This window comes from Heterocephalus glaber, unplaced genomic scaffold (genome assembly GCF_053883595.1).
Source record: "Heterocephalus glaber isolate CG9 unplaced genomic scaffold, H.glaber_assembly_v1.0 deba00001606, whole genome shotgun sequence".
NCBI classification, from domain to species: Eukaryota; Metazoa; Chordata; class Mammalia; order Rodentia; family Bathyergidae; genus Heterocephalus; species Heterocephalus glaber.
This window is the reverse complement of record NW_028258377.1, coordinates 42,126,604-42,143,032: the sequence shown is the minus strand read 5'-3', so window position 1 is coordinate 42,143,032 and position 16,429 is coordinate 42,126,604. Positions and strand designations below refer to the sequence as shown.

Here is a 16,429-nt window from a genome sequence, read left to right as displayed (position 1 = left end):
GACCCAGGCTGGAGTGAGATTTGTCTGAGCTCCAAGATTTACCAGGGAAGGGGAAGAGGAGGACCCCAGTGTTTGCTGGGGTCTAGACAAGGTGCTGTCTGTCCTCAGAGCAGCTGGGCATGAGCAGGCATGGTCCAGGCTCTTGTGGGGGTCATGCACAGGGTCCTGTGCAAAGTAGGGGCAGGAGGAGAGGTAGGCTGAGGTCTGTCCTTCAGCTGAGTCCAAAAGGGTTGGTTCAGGGCCCTCATTTCTGGAGGGGTTTTGTTCATCATGGCCTTAGTATCAATGGGCTGTTTTTATATCTGTACAGATACATATGTGTATGTAAAATGTACTAAAGAGATGCTAGATAGATGATCAACAGATAGATAGATGATTGACAGATGATCCATAGATGATAGATGGATAGATGCAGTCTCCTGTGAGGGTGTAGGACCAGCCTGCGGTGGACAGCACCAGGACGCACAGCGGACTGGTGCCTGGACATAGAGCTTTCCAAAGGCGGAGGGGCATCCTGTATGAGGCCTTGTGTGTCCTCTGCTCAGCCCTCACTAATTCCCTCTTTCAGGGCCATCTGGGGAAGTCTCCCAGCCACCTGCTGGTGACCTTGTCCACCCGCTGCACCTCTCAGGACTGAGGTTTGTCCTCTGCCATCCCATGGGTTCATTTTCAGAACTAAGCGACGGGAGCAGAAGAGACCCAGGAAAACAACAGTCTGTTTCCTCTGCAAACGGAAGCCCCGGTGTCGGAGCAGGGACCCGCGGGGCAGTGCACCGGAGATTTCATCCAGGACCTTGGAAGCGCCCCGATTTCGGCTCCCTGTCCCCTAAGGCCCCAGGATGGCCCTCGCTCCTGGAGAAGCTGCAGCAGCGATCCCAAGCAGAGACGCAGTGTGGCCACTCAGGGCCTGAGCTGGCTGAGGCTGCTGTGAGGAAGCAGGGACTCAGTCCTCTACTCACAGCTGCAGGAAGAAGCAAACTGTGTGGAGGCGGTGCTGAGGCTTCAAGGGTGCAGGCTTGCCACTCACTCGCGGTGGGGGTGGAAGAGCCCACTGTCCCGGGGCTTCCAAGACACACGCAGAGCCAGAGCCCCTCCCCAAAGCTGAGGCTATGGACCAGGGACGCTGCCCGAGAAGGGCTCTCGGCTTCATCCCAGGCCACACCTTCTGATGCAGCCTTACTCTCCCGAGCATTGTCTCTGCTGGAGTCCTGTCCAGTGCATTAAGACAACAAAAGGGAGAGAGCTTGAACCACCAGATGAGAAGCACAATTGTACATGATCGGCTTCTGCAAACCCCAAGACTATTAGAACAAATGGGATATAAAATTCACGCACAAAGCCCAATAGCAGTAACAAGATGAAGATGCCCTGGGGCGAGGGGAGCAGGGAAGGTGGCAGAGGAGGAGCAGCGACCCTGGGATTCCTTCTCCCCACCTGGACGACGGTGGGACCGGCAGGATCCGTGGATGGCGCTGCTTTGGAATTCCGGCGTCTATTTGAAGGCAGCAGCTCCGAGGGAAGACAGGGCAGCAATGGCGATGAATTCCAGCCAGCTCTGGCTCTTGGCTCAGGGCAGCTGCCGTCCAGACCCTGGTGCTGGGCAGGCAGAGCTGTGTGGTCCTGGAGCAGCGCGCACACAGCGCGGAGCTGGGCAGGCAGCAGTGACCGGGTCCGACACTAGCAGAAGGCAGGGAGTGAGGAGAGCGCAGACGTGGAAAACAGAAAAGATGAGACCACTTAGGCCTAAAGAGGGTTCTCCAAATTTACAGTCGTTCACTGGATTTACGAAGACAAAGAGAAAGAAGGCTCAAACTTCTTAGAGCAGAACAGAAACTGGAGGCATTCTTACCAATTCTACAGAAATCTAAAGGATTAGTAGGGTTGGGGGTGTGGGTCAGTGGCAGAGTGCTTGGCTAGAGGCCTTGGGGTTGCTCCCCACACCCCGTGTAGAGAGACAGAGACGGTGGGGGGGGGGGATATTATCGATAATTTTAGACCAGGGTACCCAGTTGATCCAATGGGGACAGTCTTTTCAACAAACGTTCCTGGAGAAATGGAATATCACATGCAAAATAATGAAATTGGACCCTTACCAAATACCATATACAAAATTAACTCAAAATGAATGCAAGCCCTCGAAAGTGCTGCAGCTATAACACTCTTTAGAACGAGGCACTAGGGAAAGCTCATGACCCCGGACTTGGTAGTGATTTCTTAGATATGACACCAAAGCTGCTGGCAACAAAAAGAGAACTCTTTTTTTCTTTTGTACCTGGGATCAAACTCAGGACCTTGCAGGTGCCAGGCAGTCTTGGTGCCACTGAGCTAAATCCCCGGTCCAAGACAACTCTATTTTGACCTCATCAAAATGAAAACCTTCATGCATCAAAGGACATAGCAACAGAGCAAAATTATAACCCACCGAATGGGAGAAAATACTTGCAAATCACCTACCTAATAAAGTATTATTAATATGCAGAATATGTCAAGAATTTCTAAAACACAACAAAAGCAACAATAAAAAGAAACCCAAACAATTCACTTCAAAAATGAGCAAAAGTAAAAAAAAAAGGAGCTAAAGACTTGCATAGGCATTTCTCAAAAGGATATATGCAAATGGTATGTGCAAAGCTTCTGAGGGACACTAGTCATTAAGGAAATGCAAATCAAAACCATAGTGAGATCATTTAATGCCCATCAGGATGGTTGTTACTTTTTCAAAAAGTAGAAAATAAGTGTTGGTGAGGGTGTGGAGAAACTGAACCCCTTTACAGTGCTGAGTGGTAACGTACAATGGTTCAGGTTCTGTGCAAAATAATACTGCCAAGGTGGAAACCTCCCCATGTCCCCCGGCAGATGAGCACATGAACGCAGCATGGCACATGCATAAAACAGAATATTCTGAGCCCTGAAAAGGAAGAATGTTCCGATACATGTTGGAATGTGGATGAGACCTGAGGACGTTATGCTAAGTGAAATAAGTGAATGCGCACGCGTGCACGCGCACACACACACGCACACACGCACACGCACACACGCACACGCACACACGCACACGCTGTGGGACCTTTCCTGCTTGAGGTTCCTGGGATTGTCAAGTGCGTAAACACAAAGTGGAGAGGTGGGGACTGCAGGCTGGGGGAAGGGAGATGATTTAGGATGGAGTGCCATGCTCCAGGCTGGGGTGAGGAAGGCTTCTGTGGGGCACAGTGGCGATGGTCTTGCAACACTGTGAGGTGCCTGATGCCACCAACTGTGTACTGAACGATGGCTGAAAGGGTGCACGTTGTGTTGAGTACATTTTAACCCTAAAATTTTAAAGATATAATGGGGGAAATGAAAGCAAATGATAAGAATGTGTAAAATGCTGCTTATTAAAGGCAAGAGCAGAATGGCTCTGATTTAGGGTTGTCAGTCCTTTTTCTGTTGCTGTAACAGAGTATCTGAGACTGGGTAATTTATAAAGAATAGACGTTGATTTTGGTTTAAGCTTCTGGAGGCTGGGAAGCCTGAAAGCACAGTTCTAGAAGGGCCTTGTCTGCTCCAGCTCGTGGTGGGAAACGCCCAAGCAGCACGTGAGGGACAAAGAGGCACAAGGGCGCTCGAGCCAGGCCGCTGCATAGCAGCGGCTAATCAGCAACACGAGAGAGGCACTGAGCTCCCTCAGCAGTGCGATGGCCTCCGAAGGGCACCTCTCCCCAAGTGGCCAGTCACTATCCAGCTGCACCGTGACGATGTCCGATCCACAGCCTCGGCCTCCTGATGCCTTCCAGGCCAGGCAGTAGGGGAAATTCCCGGCCGCTGCTCAAAACTGGTTCCGTGCTGAGGCTCCGGATGAGAAGGCGGCCGTCCGGGGGGGCGGGGCAATGCTGTGTAGAGGGGCAGCTCCAGGCCCGGCCGCCAGAGGGCGCCGGGGAAGAGCAGGCGGGGAGCACCGCGCCGGAGCAGCACCCAGCGGGTGCTAGGTCATTGTCCCCACGGGGAAGAGGAGGTGTCCTTGTTCCTGCTCTGCGTGGTCCTAGGCGCTCGTCAGAGAGCGGTGTCCTCGTGGGCACAGCTGCAGACTGCCCGGTCCTCTGCCAGCGCGTCCTTGGCCCCTGTCCTTCATGCACAGCCCGGCGCCTGCCAGGGGAAGGGCGCTGGGAGACCCTGCCCTCTCCAGGCGTGAGACGTCCTGAGAGCCACATTGCCCAGCCCGCCGCCCGCTCTGCTCTGCGCCCAGTGTTGCCCTGTTGCAGACTTTCTGTAACTGCCAGCTCTCGGGGCTGGGACAGCCAGGGTGGGGTTCTGTGTAAACTGGGCACCTGGAATCCAGAGATCTCATTTCTACAGGTTCTCTTGGCCCACAGTGTGCCAGGCCGGCCTTGAATTTTGATCCTCCTGCCTCAGCCTCCCAAGTAGCAGGGATTACAGGCATGAACCACCGAAGTGCTCAAAATGGCTTTTTGTTTAATAAAGTAAAATTACAATTGGTTCTCTGTATCCACAGGTTCTGCATCCCTGGAGTCAACCAATTGCAGACAGGAAATATTTTGGGAGGAAATTGTGTCTGTCCTGGACATACACAAACTTTCTTATTCCTCAAACAATAAAACCTAACAGCTATTCACCTAGCATAAGTGATCTAGAGATGATTTAAAGTATACGGGAGGCTTCTCGGCTACATGTAAATACCACATCTTAGGGACAACAGAGGATTTTGGTGTCCACGAGGATCCTGAAACCAGGCCCTCTGGGTCCCCATGGAAATTGCCGCCCACAAAGCCAGCTGTGAAAGTTATGGCAGGAGGCTGTGTCCCTTGGACCTGGGCAGTGTGGACACAGCCCGGGAGGAGCAGCCGCCAGTCCTTGGCCCCGTGTCGACTGCAGGGTCAGATGAAGGAGAAAGTCACCTTCTCTACCAACATTAGGGGAACAAAAGTCTGTGCGTCCTTGGACTGTCCTACCACCACCTGCCCTGCAGTCACTGCCCCCTCTGCAGTGAGCGCAGTGCCACCGCCAGGAGCAGAGTGGGCTCTGGGCAGGTGCTGGGCCAGGCGAGGTGACCAGAGAAACTGAGGCCGGAGTGTAGGCCTAGGCCAAAGGCAGGAAGGAGAAGCCAATGCCAGGTGGGCGTCCCCGATCGCTTGCTTACCTGGTTGGTTGCAGGTCAGACAGGGTCTGGGGACCTTGCCAGTCCAAATCCAGGGAGGCGCAGCCTGGTTGGTGCCTCAGCCCAGGGAGGCGGAGCGACCACTGACCATCCTTCAAGACCAGGGTCCATGGGAGGGCTATTCCCCAGAGCAACCCCGCGGCCCTGGCTGCCCAGAAGGCCGATCCAACAGACCAGAGGCACTTGGAAGGGCAGATTTGGGCCTGAACTAGGTCTGGGCTGGAAAGGAGCCCTGTGGCCTTGGGGTCCCACGGGGTGTCAACAGTGGTGGGTGGAAGAACCCCTGCAGGGGCCCTGGTGTCCCAGGAGGGCTGCTGTGACTAGCGCGGCAACCAGTAAGCCAGGGCACGCTGCTCTCTCTGGTGCCCGGCAGGCCTAGTCCTGCCTCAGCAGTCTGACCGTGCCCTGCACCCTAGAGCTGGGGGACGGCAGCATCAGTGCTCAGGGGACTGGTGGGTGGGAATGGGAGCAGCCTCAGGAACCTGTGTCCACCTGAAGCTCTGTCGGGCTCCGCGAGTGAGCTGGGGACCACCTTCCACTCTCAGCCTCACTGTGTCTGTAAGATGGGAGAGCTCAGGGCCATGGAGGCCGGGCCAGGCCGGGTCCCCAAGCCCCAGCCGGTTCCTCCCTTCACACACAGGCTGCCTGGCGTGTCTGCAGGTCACCATGCTGTCTGATCTCAGTCCACACTCTCGCCTGGGCCCAGCCTGACCCCTCCTTACTGAGTGCCTGCTCGGAGCTGGGCAGTGCCAGGCCCTGGGGGAGCACAGTGGATGAGGCACCTGCTCCTAGGTGCACACGGAGGGGCAGCAGGGAGCCTGCAGCCCCGGTCAGGAGCAGTCAGGAGCGGCAGGCTGGACGGGGAGGTCTGGTGTGCTGAGGGCCTGGCACCGCACATGGCCTGGCTGCGGGGTCCTTGCCAGGGCGGATCAGAACGTGGGCTTTGCAGCTCAGGCCCTGGCTAGGCCGTGTTGGCCACGTGCCGAGCATGGCATTCCCTCTTGGAGTGGCCCCGCTGTGGCCTTGGTACCAGGTGTCACGCGCCCCTGGCCCGCCATTCACAGAGCCCTGGGCCTTGTTTCCTTGAGGCTTCGTCAGATGCCTGGGGATTTACCTTCAGCTTGAAGGCACCACACGGTGACAATAGCAACAGGGCGAGCGGAGGGCTCCTCCGAGACAGGCTTCCCAGGGCCTAGTCTTCCTCCACCGGGATAACATCATTGTGTCATGCACAGTTTTCTCCCTGCCGTTTTCACTTCATTATGCCGAAATCACTCCCTGTTATTACAGAGCATTCCTCACCACCATTCCAACAGCGATGGAAATCTACCCGTGGGTGTGTGATTGTGCCCGTGCTGGCTCACCGACAGCATGTAGACTGTGTTCACTGCTTAGAATTAAAACCAAAGCGAACCGCTTTTTTCTGGAGCTTTTTGCTTTTACATTATCTTCTTGGAATAATTCTCCACGGATTTTATCAGGGTGAAAGGACATAAGAACATAAGGCTCTTGACACATCAAGCCAGCTCTCGACACAGATGAAAGGGGTGGCGACCCTACACCCTGCCCCAGTAGTGTTTACAGGGTGCTGCTAAGTGTTTTCAGTATTTACTCCTCAAATGTTGCTATAGCTTGGACCCTAACGGCTCCCCCGAAGCTCAGGTGCTAAGGCTTGGTCCCCTCCATGCTAAGGCACGGACTGTGGGAGGTTTTAGGCGGAGGGTGCAGTGAGTGTTCGGGTCACTGGGGTGGACCTTGGAAGGGCACTGCAGGGCCCCAGCCCCTTCCTCTCCCTCACTTAGCAGCAGTGAGGTGAGTGGTTTGGGGGTTTTTTTGGTACCGGCGATCGAACTCAGGACCTTGCGCTTGGGAGGCAGCGGAACCACTGACTGAGCTAACTCCCCGGCCCTAGGTGAGTGGTTTTGTTCAGTAGCCTTCCTGCTGCAGTGCCTCCCACAAGGCCAGGGCCCACTAGTCGTGCCCTGGAGCCTCCATTCTGTGAACCAAAGCAGCCTTTCTCTCGTTCTGAGTTGATTATCTCGGGCGCCTGTCAGAGTGGTGTGCTGGAAAGAGCGAAGGCCTACTGGAAGCACACTAGGCTCTTGTCTGGTTCAAGCCAGAACCGAAGTGGCTCTCCAAGGGCACGGTCAGTACAGCCCTCTCCTCCGGTGCAGCCCTCTCCTCCTGCTCTCCGACACGCAGGGACCCCATGCAGCCCCAAAACTCCGAACCCCGCATCCAAGAGTGCGCCCGCTCTGCCAGGGAGACTTGTTGGTGCCTTAAAGGACCTCCAAGGGAAATTGGAATGATACTTTTCCTACTGTCACTTGCTTTTTAAAATTTTTTAAATGCAAGATTTTACAGTCTCAACTATCTTCAAGTGTCCGGTGCAGTAGAACTGAGTACGTTCACATTGTTGTGCAGCCATCATTTCTAGCCCTTTTTCATCTTGCAACACTGCAGCTCTGTACCCCTTATCACTACCTTTTCATTCCCCTTCCCTACCCCAGCCCCTAAACCACCCTCCTGTTTTCTGTCTTGATGACTGACTATTCTAGCAACCTCCTGCAGGGAAACTGTGCTAACCTCCAGCCCCGCCACTGGCTCATCTTGGAGAAAATTGGACTGGGATCTGGGGCAGGCTCGACACTACAGGAGGGAGCCGACCTTGTCCTGTGGTGTTAGACAGGCTGGGCCCCACCGTGAGGCAGAGCTGAGGCCCATTCAGAGCTGGCTGCATCCCTGCTCAGCATCCACAACCCCGTGTGCGCGCCCGGGCAGCAGCCTCCCTCGGGGGTCCAGGAGGTGGCCTTGTGAAACGGTACAGTTTCATCGGCCCAAAAGTGAATGTTTACAGCTGGGCCAAGGAGGTGAAAATAAAGCTCTGACTGTCACCAGGGCCCTGACTGCCCCCTCAGCTGTCACCAGGCCCAGCTCCCCTCACCCGCTGGTCCTCGGGCCAGCCCTCTGCAGGGCCCCCAGCCCCATGTCCTGCCTCCTCTCTCAGGGAAGGGCCTCTCCGGGTTGGAAAAGACAGTTGGGGGCCCACAGAGGTGAGGTAAGCAGGGACATCGAGTCCTGGAAGTCCCAGTGGTGAGCCCGGGGCTGAGCACTCAGGGCAGCCCGAGTGTCTAGGGTAGGGGCGCTGCACAGTGAGGGCCCCTTCCTGTTCCAGGAGGATGGCCTCGGGAAGTGGGACGCACCTCGGAGAGGAGTTGTCCACAGCAGCGTATCCACACCTGCTACAGGCCCGGAAGAGGCCCTGGAGGTGCGGGGAGAGGTCACCGTGAGAGCCACATCTGGCCTCTCTCCAGGCCAGGTCCTGACAGCAGTGCCCAGGCACCCAGCAAGGCTAAAAAGAGTCCATGGTGCCAGAGGTCTGGATGGGCTGGTGGGTGGACAGGGAGGGACAGGAGGCACCCCCGCCCTGGAGGAGGCATTTCAGCCAGGTTTGGAGGATAAGGCTGAAGATGGCAGGAAGGCCGTGCATTTGGAGAAGAGTACCTGGTGGGCATAGGGCGTGGCAGGAGGCTGGACAGGTCAGCCGGTCCAAATCACAGAGCCTGGAATGCCAGGCTGCAGAGGCCGGAGGTTTTGAGTGCACCTGAGAGAACTCCAGCTTGAACAGGTGCGGGTACTGCAGTGTCCATGGAGCGGCTTCCAGCACAGTAGCACCCAGGGTCCGCGCTGTCCTTAGGAATGCACCCACTTTCCCACCCCTCACAGTGACCAGATGGCCCAAGCAATGTCAGCCTTGCACTGCTTCAGCTCACGGAGCCGCCAGCTGCCAGGGAGCTGTGGGATTATGCCTGAGCTCCGCTCCCCACTCCATTTGGATCAGGGCCATCTCTGAGCCAGTCTTTGTGGCCAGTGGGAGGAAGGAATACGCTGATGATCCAGGACTTGTTGGAAACAACCTTCATGGGGAGAGGGGCTCCCGACGGTGTCTGCCCCTAAGTGGAGAAGCTCCGTAGAAAAGCGATGGTCAGATTCTGAGGGGAAGGTTGGGGGCTTAAGAGGAAGGAGAAGGGGCACTGGGGGGGCGCAGCTCTCTCGGGAAGTGATCACTGGACTTGGGTGGACATCGAGGGTAAGGGGAACCTGGGGAACCCACAGGCCCCAGCTCCAGGGCACCCCAATGGCCCCTTGCTGTTGCAGGCAGGCATGCCCCGGACACTGAGCACTTCCGACATGGTCACCCCAGGCGGCCTCAGCCTGCCCCCCACAGAGCCCGCAGACGGCGAGCAGGCGGGGCAGCCCCTCCTGGACGGAGCTCCCTCCTCAGCCTCTCTGGACACCCTCATTCAGCACCTGGTGCCCACGGCCGACTACTACCCCGAGGTGGGTGCGCCACCTCGTGGGTGGGGGCAGCAGAGAGGGCTCGCTCCACCGAGGGCCAGGAGGGGCGGGTGAGGGCACGCCCTGACCCGGGCCCCTGAGAGCTGCACCGTCTTTCTCCCATGTACCCCCAGAAAGCCTACATCTTCACCTTCCTGCTGAGCTCTCGCCTCTTCATTGAACCCCGGGAGCTCCTGGCCCGGGTCTGCCACCTGTGCATCGAGCAGCAGCAGCTGGACAAGCCGGAGCTGGACAAGGTGAGCCCTGGGCTTCCGGTGGGCCAGCACAGCCCTGCCCGGCCCTCTGGGAAGGCTGGGTTGTCACTGGCCTGACAAGAAGGCCAGGCCCTGGAAGGATGGAGCTGTCCCTGCATCCCGGGGCAGCTTCCCAATGTCCTCTGTGCTCTTGAGCGCACGTCAAGCCCTGACCAGTGTCCCCGGGGCCCAGTGGGATGGGTCCCTGCTGTCCGTGTCCTGGGGTGGCCCTGTAGCCTCTGCTGGGCTTTCTTCCCCTACACACCGCTTCTCGGGGCTCTGCTGATGCCCTGGTCCTCCCGGGTTCCTGCATGCTTTACTCTTTTCCCGGCCTGATCCCTCAAGCTGCCACGTGGGTCGCTCTGCCTCCGTGGTTTCAGTCAGAAACCCAACTTCACCTGGCAGAGGCGTGACTGTCTCGGGGAGCCGCCAAGTCCTAGGCACGGCTGGCTCCAGGGGCCCGGGGGACTCTCCGACCCGCTGCTGTGGTCTACTCCAGGCGGAGCCCCCACGCCGGGCCCCCGTTCCCGAGTGGTGACGGGTGGCCAGTCACAGAGCCCCGTCCATGCTTCCTGATCACACGGGAAGAGGAAGCCTTCTCCGTGCTCTAACACGGCCCAGTCGATGGCTCGGCCTAGGTCCCACGCCCACCCGAGAGTCAGTGTTACGGGGTGGGGGGACCAGGCCAGCGACAGGCCCGGGAGAAGGGGTGTGCCGGAAGGAAAGTCTCGGGGACACTGAACGGGCCACCGCGGAAGGCAGAGGAACGCGGGGAGCGGGCAGGAGGAGACACGGCCCCTTCGGCCCTGCCCTGCGCGGCCCCCCGTGGGGCACCGAGAGGCGCCAGCCTCCGCGGGCACAGGCCTGGGCGGCGCATGCGCAGTGAGGCCGGCCGGCTTCGCCCGCGCCTCGCCCTGGCGGCCCAGCCCTCTGCTTGCCTTGCAGGCCCAGGTCCGGAAGTTTGGCCCCAAACTGCTCCAGCTGTTGGCCGAGTGGACGGAGACCTTCCCTCGGGACTTCCAGGAGGCGTCGGCCATCGGGCACCTGGAGGACGTGGTGGGCCGCATCGCGCCCTGTGATGAGGTGGGCCCGACCTTCTCCTCCCACCTGCACACCGCAGCCACACTGGGAGGGGCACCGAGGCCGCTGGCTGCAGGCCTGGCTTCCGACGGCAGATGGTGGCGGGGGGAGAGCCCCTCACACATTCTTGTGCACCCGAGGTCTCCCTGCCTGGGCCCTCCTGGACCTTGGGCCACCAGGGCCTCCCTTCAGCTGTGCCTCGGCCCACCCAGAGCCAGCCTGGCAGCTGGTTCACCCAGCCAGGGAACTGCCAGGCAGGGGCAGGAGATCGGCTCCGGCTGAGGAACCAGAAGGACAAGGGCGGGCCTAACAGCTACACACTGGGCGGGCCCTCCTCGAATCTCCTGGGTCCCCAGGGGTGGCCTCCGAGGACCGTCATGCAGCCAAAAGCACGCTGCAGCTGACATGACCCTGACTCGTGGACACCCTGCTGGCTTTGGAGCAGCAGGTCTACTGGGCATCGGGTGCCTCTGTGTCCCACGCCCTGTCCTGCCCTCCTGGTTGTCACTGCAGGGAGGGCACTTCCAGGAACCCAAGCCTTACTTCATTTGTGGGTGCCAGGAGACAGAAATCTCCAGCTCCCGGGATTGTGGTCAGGGCGAAGGAAGAGCCCTGCAAAGGGGCCAGATGTCGCCTGTGTGCCTAGCAGTGAGAGGGTTACCGGAGCCCCAGAGGACCCTGTGGGCAGCACTGATGTCCTTTTTCTGGAAGGAGAGGACATTTTGAGGAGTGAAGGAGGGCTGCTGTCAGGCATCCTGGGAGGAAACTGAACCCAGCGGGCTGGGAGCTAGTGGTGTGGCCCAGCGTGGGTTTGAAGGCCCTAAGGCAGGGGGGACCACAGGAGGCCCAGGTGCCCGAGCCTGAGGCTCAGGGACAGGGCCTGGACCTCTGGAAGTGAGATGAGAGATGTCTCCTTCCCTCCCGCCACCTCCCTCTCCGCGCTCCCTGCTCCATCCCAGATTCGGGGCCTCGGATGCAGCTCAAGGGGGTTGGGGAAGACCTGACGACCAACCCAAAGGACGGCAGGAGTGGGAGCTGAGAATGAGGTGCGGGCGGCCTGGCTGGCTGGAGCGTCACTGCGGGTCTGTGGGGGCCCTGTGAGGGGAGGCAGCCTGCTGGTGGGGTGGGGCCTCAGGAGCCGAGAACCCAGCCTGTCCGCAGTGAGAGGCCGCAGTGGCAGGCAGGGCTGGTCACCGGCTGACCTGCCCAACACTGGGCAGGCGCACCGCCGGGTGCACTGGTGTCGTCCTGGGTGGATTCCCCTAGGCCAGTGCCCCTCGCCAACCTGTGAGCCGGCCAGGACCCGGGCCAGTGTGCTCCCACACCTCAGTCTCCCTGCTGCCAGGCCCGCTCGGCATCCTCACCCTGGGTGCTGGCTGTGGGCGGTGGGTGACCACGGGCCTCGGTGGGAAGAGCGCGGAACAGGGTGAGTAGGGCTCGTGTGGCTCAGAACGGGCCCTGGATCGGACCACCTAGGCCGAGGTGCAGGCTCAGGAACCGCAGCGGTGGGCCTTGGCAAGGTGCTGAGCCTCTCTGAGCTTCAGTTTCCCGGATTTTATTCCCTGTTCCCACTGCCAGCTCCGCAGCAAGGAGGCCCCGACGTCACGTATGCTCACCATCCAGCCCTTGGCAAATTGTAAGCTAGGATGAGAAACAAGTCCAGGCATACGGAGGCCACTGACTTTTAGGGAACATTTCAAACATGCCCACACAGAGAACGGAGACCATGAGCTGCCTCGTACATCACTTGGCTTCAGCAGCTGTTGACGCTGGGCCAGACTGTCTTCTGCTCCAGAAATATCCCAGCGTTGTCGGTGTCACTGCCGTTCTGGTCTGGAAAGGACGGGGTAGAGGAGGAGTAGGGTGACGACTGCACCCAGGGCCCTGCATGCTGGGCACCCCCCAGCCCTGGCACTGTCTTACTGGTCCTCACAGGGATGGAATTCAGTGGTCGCGAGTCATGAAATGAGCGTGGGTGTTTTCAGAGCATGCGCCTTTGGGCAAGTTACTGAAGGCTGAACCGCACGTCTTCCTAAAGGGAAGGCGATGACTCCTCCCTCGGGCAGCTGTGAGGAGAGGAACAGAGCTCAGGGATGCACCGGAGAGGGCAGTGAGCTGGCAGCGATGAGTCTCTGCCTTCCCGTCCCCGCCGGCCTCAGTACGCGGAGGCCCTTGGCTCTCCCCCAGGTCCTCACTCTGCCCCCTTCCTTCCAGGCGGTTGGGAACAGCATGCTGGAGAGGGGCCGGTGTGGGACTGGGCTCTGGGGTTCATTTGGACACCTGCTCTGGTGTCGGGCCAGCCTAGCCTTGGGGGGCGCTGGCAGGTCAGGCTCAGCCCTGACGGCTCGGGGAGGCTGGGGAGACAGGAGGGAGGAAGCACAGACCTGCACTGCAGCCACCCTGACCACAGGCAGCCTCCTGAGGACGAGGACGGACTTCACCCTCCACTCCCACTCCCTGCAGCCCGCTATGCGGGTGGCCGACCACACTGCCCTCCGGGGGCAGGGGTGGCAGGAAGCCGACTCGGGACAAACCTCTCCTGCGCTCCTGCCCTGGCAGCATGGGCTGAGCCCAGGGGACACTGCCCAGCTGGCTTCACACAGCAGGGCCCGGTGCTATCCAGCCAGGATGAGGGGCTCAGCCATGGAATGTGCCATCTACGAAAACCCAGGCACCTTCTGAGCCAGGCCGCCCACCAGCCCAGGCTCCATGGCTTCTGCTTCCACCCGAGCTCTGGGAGCCGCAGACAGCTCCGAGGAAGGTCCCGGGAAGGTTGGCTGGACGTCCTCCAGCTTCTGTCAGTGGAGGGGGACCCCAAGGTAGGTGAGGCACGCACTGTGCCAGCCCAGGCACCTCCTGGCATGGCAAATGTGGGTCACAACAGCGAGCAGCAGGGAGCACCATGACCGTCGGAGTGGCTGGTGTCCCTGGGTGGCCAGGATTGTGAAGGGCTGGGGTGAGGCTGGGGTAGGAGCCCCTAGCCTGTCCACACCCCCGGATTCCATTCTCAGCATGAGGGGCGGGGAGGGCATTGTTTACAAACAGGGCAGTGGGTGGTGGTTGCCTGATAGGCACGGCCACCTGTACCTCTGATCTGCAGTCGACCCTGAGGCCCCGCAGAGAGAGCGCTGTTGGCAGGGGAAGGCCCTGTTCATCCAAGCTGCAACGGACGAGGCCGAGCTGAGCATGAGCAGCGACCTGCTGTAGTCTGCATGGAGCACAGTCCAGAGGGAAGACACGTGACCAGAGCGACCTCTGCAGGGCCCTGGATCACAACAGCAGGAGCTGGGCCAGGCGCAGTGCATGGGCACCCGGCCCCCTGCGGCGAAGACACCCGAGCTTCAGGGGACGAGCAGCACATACTGATAGCAGCACACTCGGGTCTTCTGGGGACACCAGGGGGGATGGAAAAGGATCCAGAGGAGGGACCTGTGTCCAGAGCCCAGAGGGAGCAAGGGCGCGTGCGAGCCATTGAGTTGTCCAAAGGTGGACTTGGCCCTTAAAGCCACAAAAGCCATGGAAACACTTTAAGGAAAAGGGAGGCGGCAACCAGCTTTGCATTTGCACAGCCCAGTCTGGCCGGAGAAGGAATGGAGAGGAGCCAGTGTGGATGAAGGGGACCTTCCTGGAGGCCAGTTCGGACCCAGGGCAGTGGCAGGGGGCTGGACCACAGAGCTGATGGTGGACATGCGTGGAAGTGGAAAAAAGGATGCCAAGGATGTGGACGGGGCTTAGAGCCATGAGCGAGGAGGGTCGGAGGATCAAGGACTCCGGCCAGTGTGCAGATGGATGCCTGGTGTCCTTGCCAAGACTGGGCCTGCAGCTCCCATAAGTAATCAGGGGGCCAGGGGCAGCACACGGTGGGGACCAGAGGCTGAGGACACCGTGGAGCTGAGCAAAGCAACAGGAAGGGAGCTCTGGACCAAGACAGGAGGAAGCTGTACCTGGCGCGGCAGACAGATGGGCCCACCGACAGCCTGGCAGGAGGAACCCCGGCAGCTGTGGACGATGCCTCTGAGAAACCGCCGCTGATTTTAGGGACTGGTGTCAGGGCCAGTGAGAGTTTGTCCGGTGGCCCATGGGAGTGGCAGCTAATGGAGTGGCCGAGGAGTCAGGGTGAAGAGCCAAGACGAAGCCGCTGGCCTGGGCCTGTAGCCCCAACTCGTGTCCAAGCACATGGTGTGCAGGAAGTGGATGGGGGAGGGTGGGGGTCCCAGGGGGCTGTCACCTTCCTCACCATCTTCCCCGCCAGCGGAGAACCCAAGGCAGTGTGCGGACTACATAGTGCAAAGCATTGCTGAGCGGGCACCAGAACAGAGCCAGTCCTCAGTTTAGTCACTCACCACCCAGCTCTCCGGCCGCCTGCGTCTGACGTCCACAGCTCAGGTTCTCTTTAGGGTTAGGCTTAGAGAGGATCAGCATTAAGCAGCCCGTCCTGCTCTCTGTGTCCACGTCCAGGGGCCAGGGAGGACACTACCCGTCACCAGAACACTGGGAGCCGACAGGCCTCAGAGAGCAGGGGCACCCGAGCCTGTCAGAGGCACCAAGGAACTGGGGGCCTTGGTGCCTCTCAGCGCAGAAAGCCAGACACCCACATCTGCAAAAGGCCACTAGATGTGTGTTTCAAAACAGCACGAAGTGGGCCGGGGATTTAGCTCAGTGGTTTTGCCGCCTGCTGAGCAAGTGCAAGGACCCGAGTTCTATCCGGGTACCAAAAACGGAAAAAAAAAAAAAAAACAGCAGGAGGAAAAGCTCGCTCCTCTTTTCCTCTGTCGTTGCCTGACAATTCTGAAGGTGCACCAGCCTGTCCAGGCCTCGGGCACAGTCTGTCCGGTGGCCTCAGTGTTGCTGGGGAACCAGGGCCTCCTGCTGCCAGCCACTGCCCTGCCAGCAACCAGGCGGCTCCCTGGCTCACGGGAGGCTGCGTCTGTGGCTGGCTGACATCTGCTCCAGCTCAGGAGCTCAGGGTGCTATGCTCTACAACCAGACCCTTGGGACTGCTGCTGTTGCACTCTAAACCCAGCTGAAGGCAAGACCCTTCAGCAACAGGCTCTCTGAACGGGAAGGGGCGGTTTCTCCTTAGGGTGGAAGGGTGGGGGGGTCTTAGAGGAGGGGCCGTGGTGGCCTTTGGTCCCTGTGGTCCCAGCCGAGCTGAGGGGAGTGGCAGTTCGGTCTTCATTGCCACCCACTGTGCGCCCCACGCTGCCGGTCATGGAGGTGCGGGTGGAGCCTTGTCCTGCTGGGATAAACACCAGCCCTGGAAGCTCGCTGCAGTTTCCTGGCTGGCACTGACAGAGGCCGAGGGCAGGGCAGCGGGGCTGGGCCCACTCCCCGCAGGGCCTGCCCCAAGCCTCCCGCTCCTTCCTGTCTCCCTGCCGCCCACCCTACTCTACCTGAGCCGGGCCAGTCGCCTTGCCCGGTGAGTGAGCCTCCCGGCAGCCTCCTCCCGGCTGGCCTTGACTTGCAGCCCTGACCCCGGTCTGTCGGGCAGGGCAGGTCGTGGCCCTGGGGAGCAGCACGCGCCTTCGGAGCCCCGAGCCTGCCCACCTCCGTGGAGAGGCCCGGACTAGTGTCCAGGCTGAGGGCCCCTCCCCTGCCTCCCTCC

The 16,429-nt window shown here is 59.7% G+C and overlaps 2 protein-coding genes across 16 annotated transcripts in view; one reads left to right on the top strand and one right to left on the bottom strand.

The window, feature by feature from the left end:
- Rasgef1c (RasGEF domain family member 1C) overlaps positions 1–16,429 on the top strand; it is a 97,996-nt gene that overhangs the window by 49,619 nt on the left and 31,948 nt on the right. For all 9 annotated transcript variants that reach the window (XR_015444682.1, XM_087194643.1, XM_087194646.1 and 6 more), the window contains exons 2-4: positions 9,311–9,493; positions 9,625–9,747; positions 10,690–10,827. Coding sequence is in view for 8 of the 9 variants with exons in the window: in XM_087194643.1 (XP_087050769.1) it covers positions 9,317–9,493; positions 9,625–9,747; positions 10,690–10,827 (438 nt within the window). In the remaining variant the exon portion in view is untranslated. The remainder of the gene's footprint in view (positions 1–9,310; positions 9,494–9,624; positions 9,748–10,689; positions 10,828–16,429) is intronic.
- Positions 12,364–16,428, bottom strand: LOC106007704 (uncharacterized). 7 transcript variants are annotated; one of them, XM_021242545.2, is made up of 7 exons: positions 15,168–16,428; positions 14,769–14,852; positions 13,912–14,032; positions 13,359–13,481; positions 13,020–13,178; positions 12,758–12,890; positions 12,364–12,657 (listed from the first exon to the last, which is right to left on the bottom strand). In XM_021242545.2, the coding sequence occupies exons 1-6, from the start codon at positions 15,244–15,246 to the stop codon at positions 12,857–12,859; spliced, it is 600 nt and encodes a 199-aa protein (XP_021098204.1). In that variant the 5' UTR covers positions 15,247–16,428; the 3' UTR covers positions 12,364–12,657; positions 12,758–12,856. The 7 variants fall into 7 exon arrangements, 1 of the variants encoding a protein (XP_021098204.1); XR_002388659.2 differs by lacking the exon at positions 13,020–13,178 and having other exon boundaries at positions 13,359–13,680; positions 14,769–16,428; XR_015444685.1 differs by lacking the exon at positions 13,020–13,178 and having other exon boundaries at positions 12,748–12,890; positions 14,769–16,428.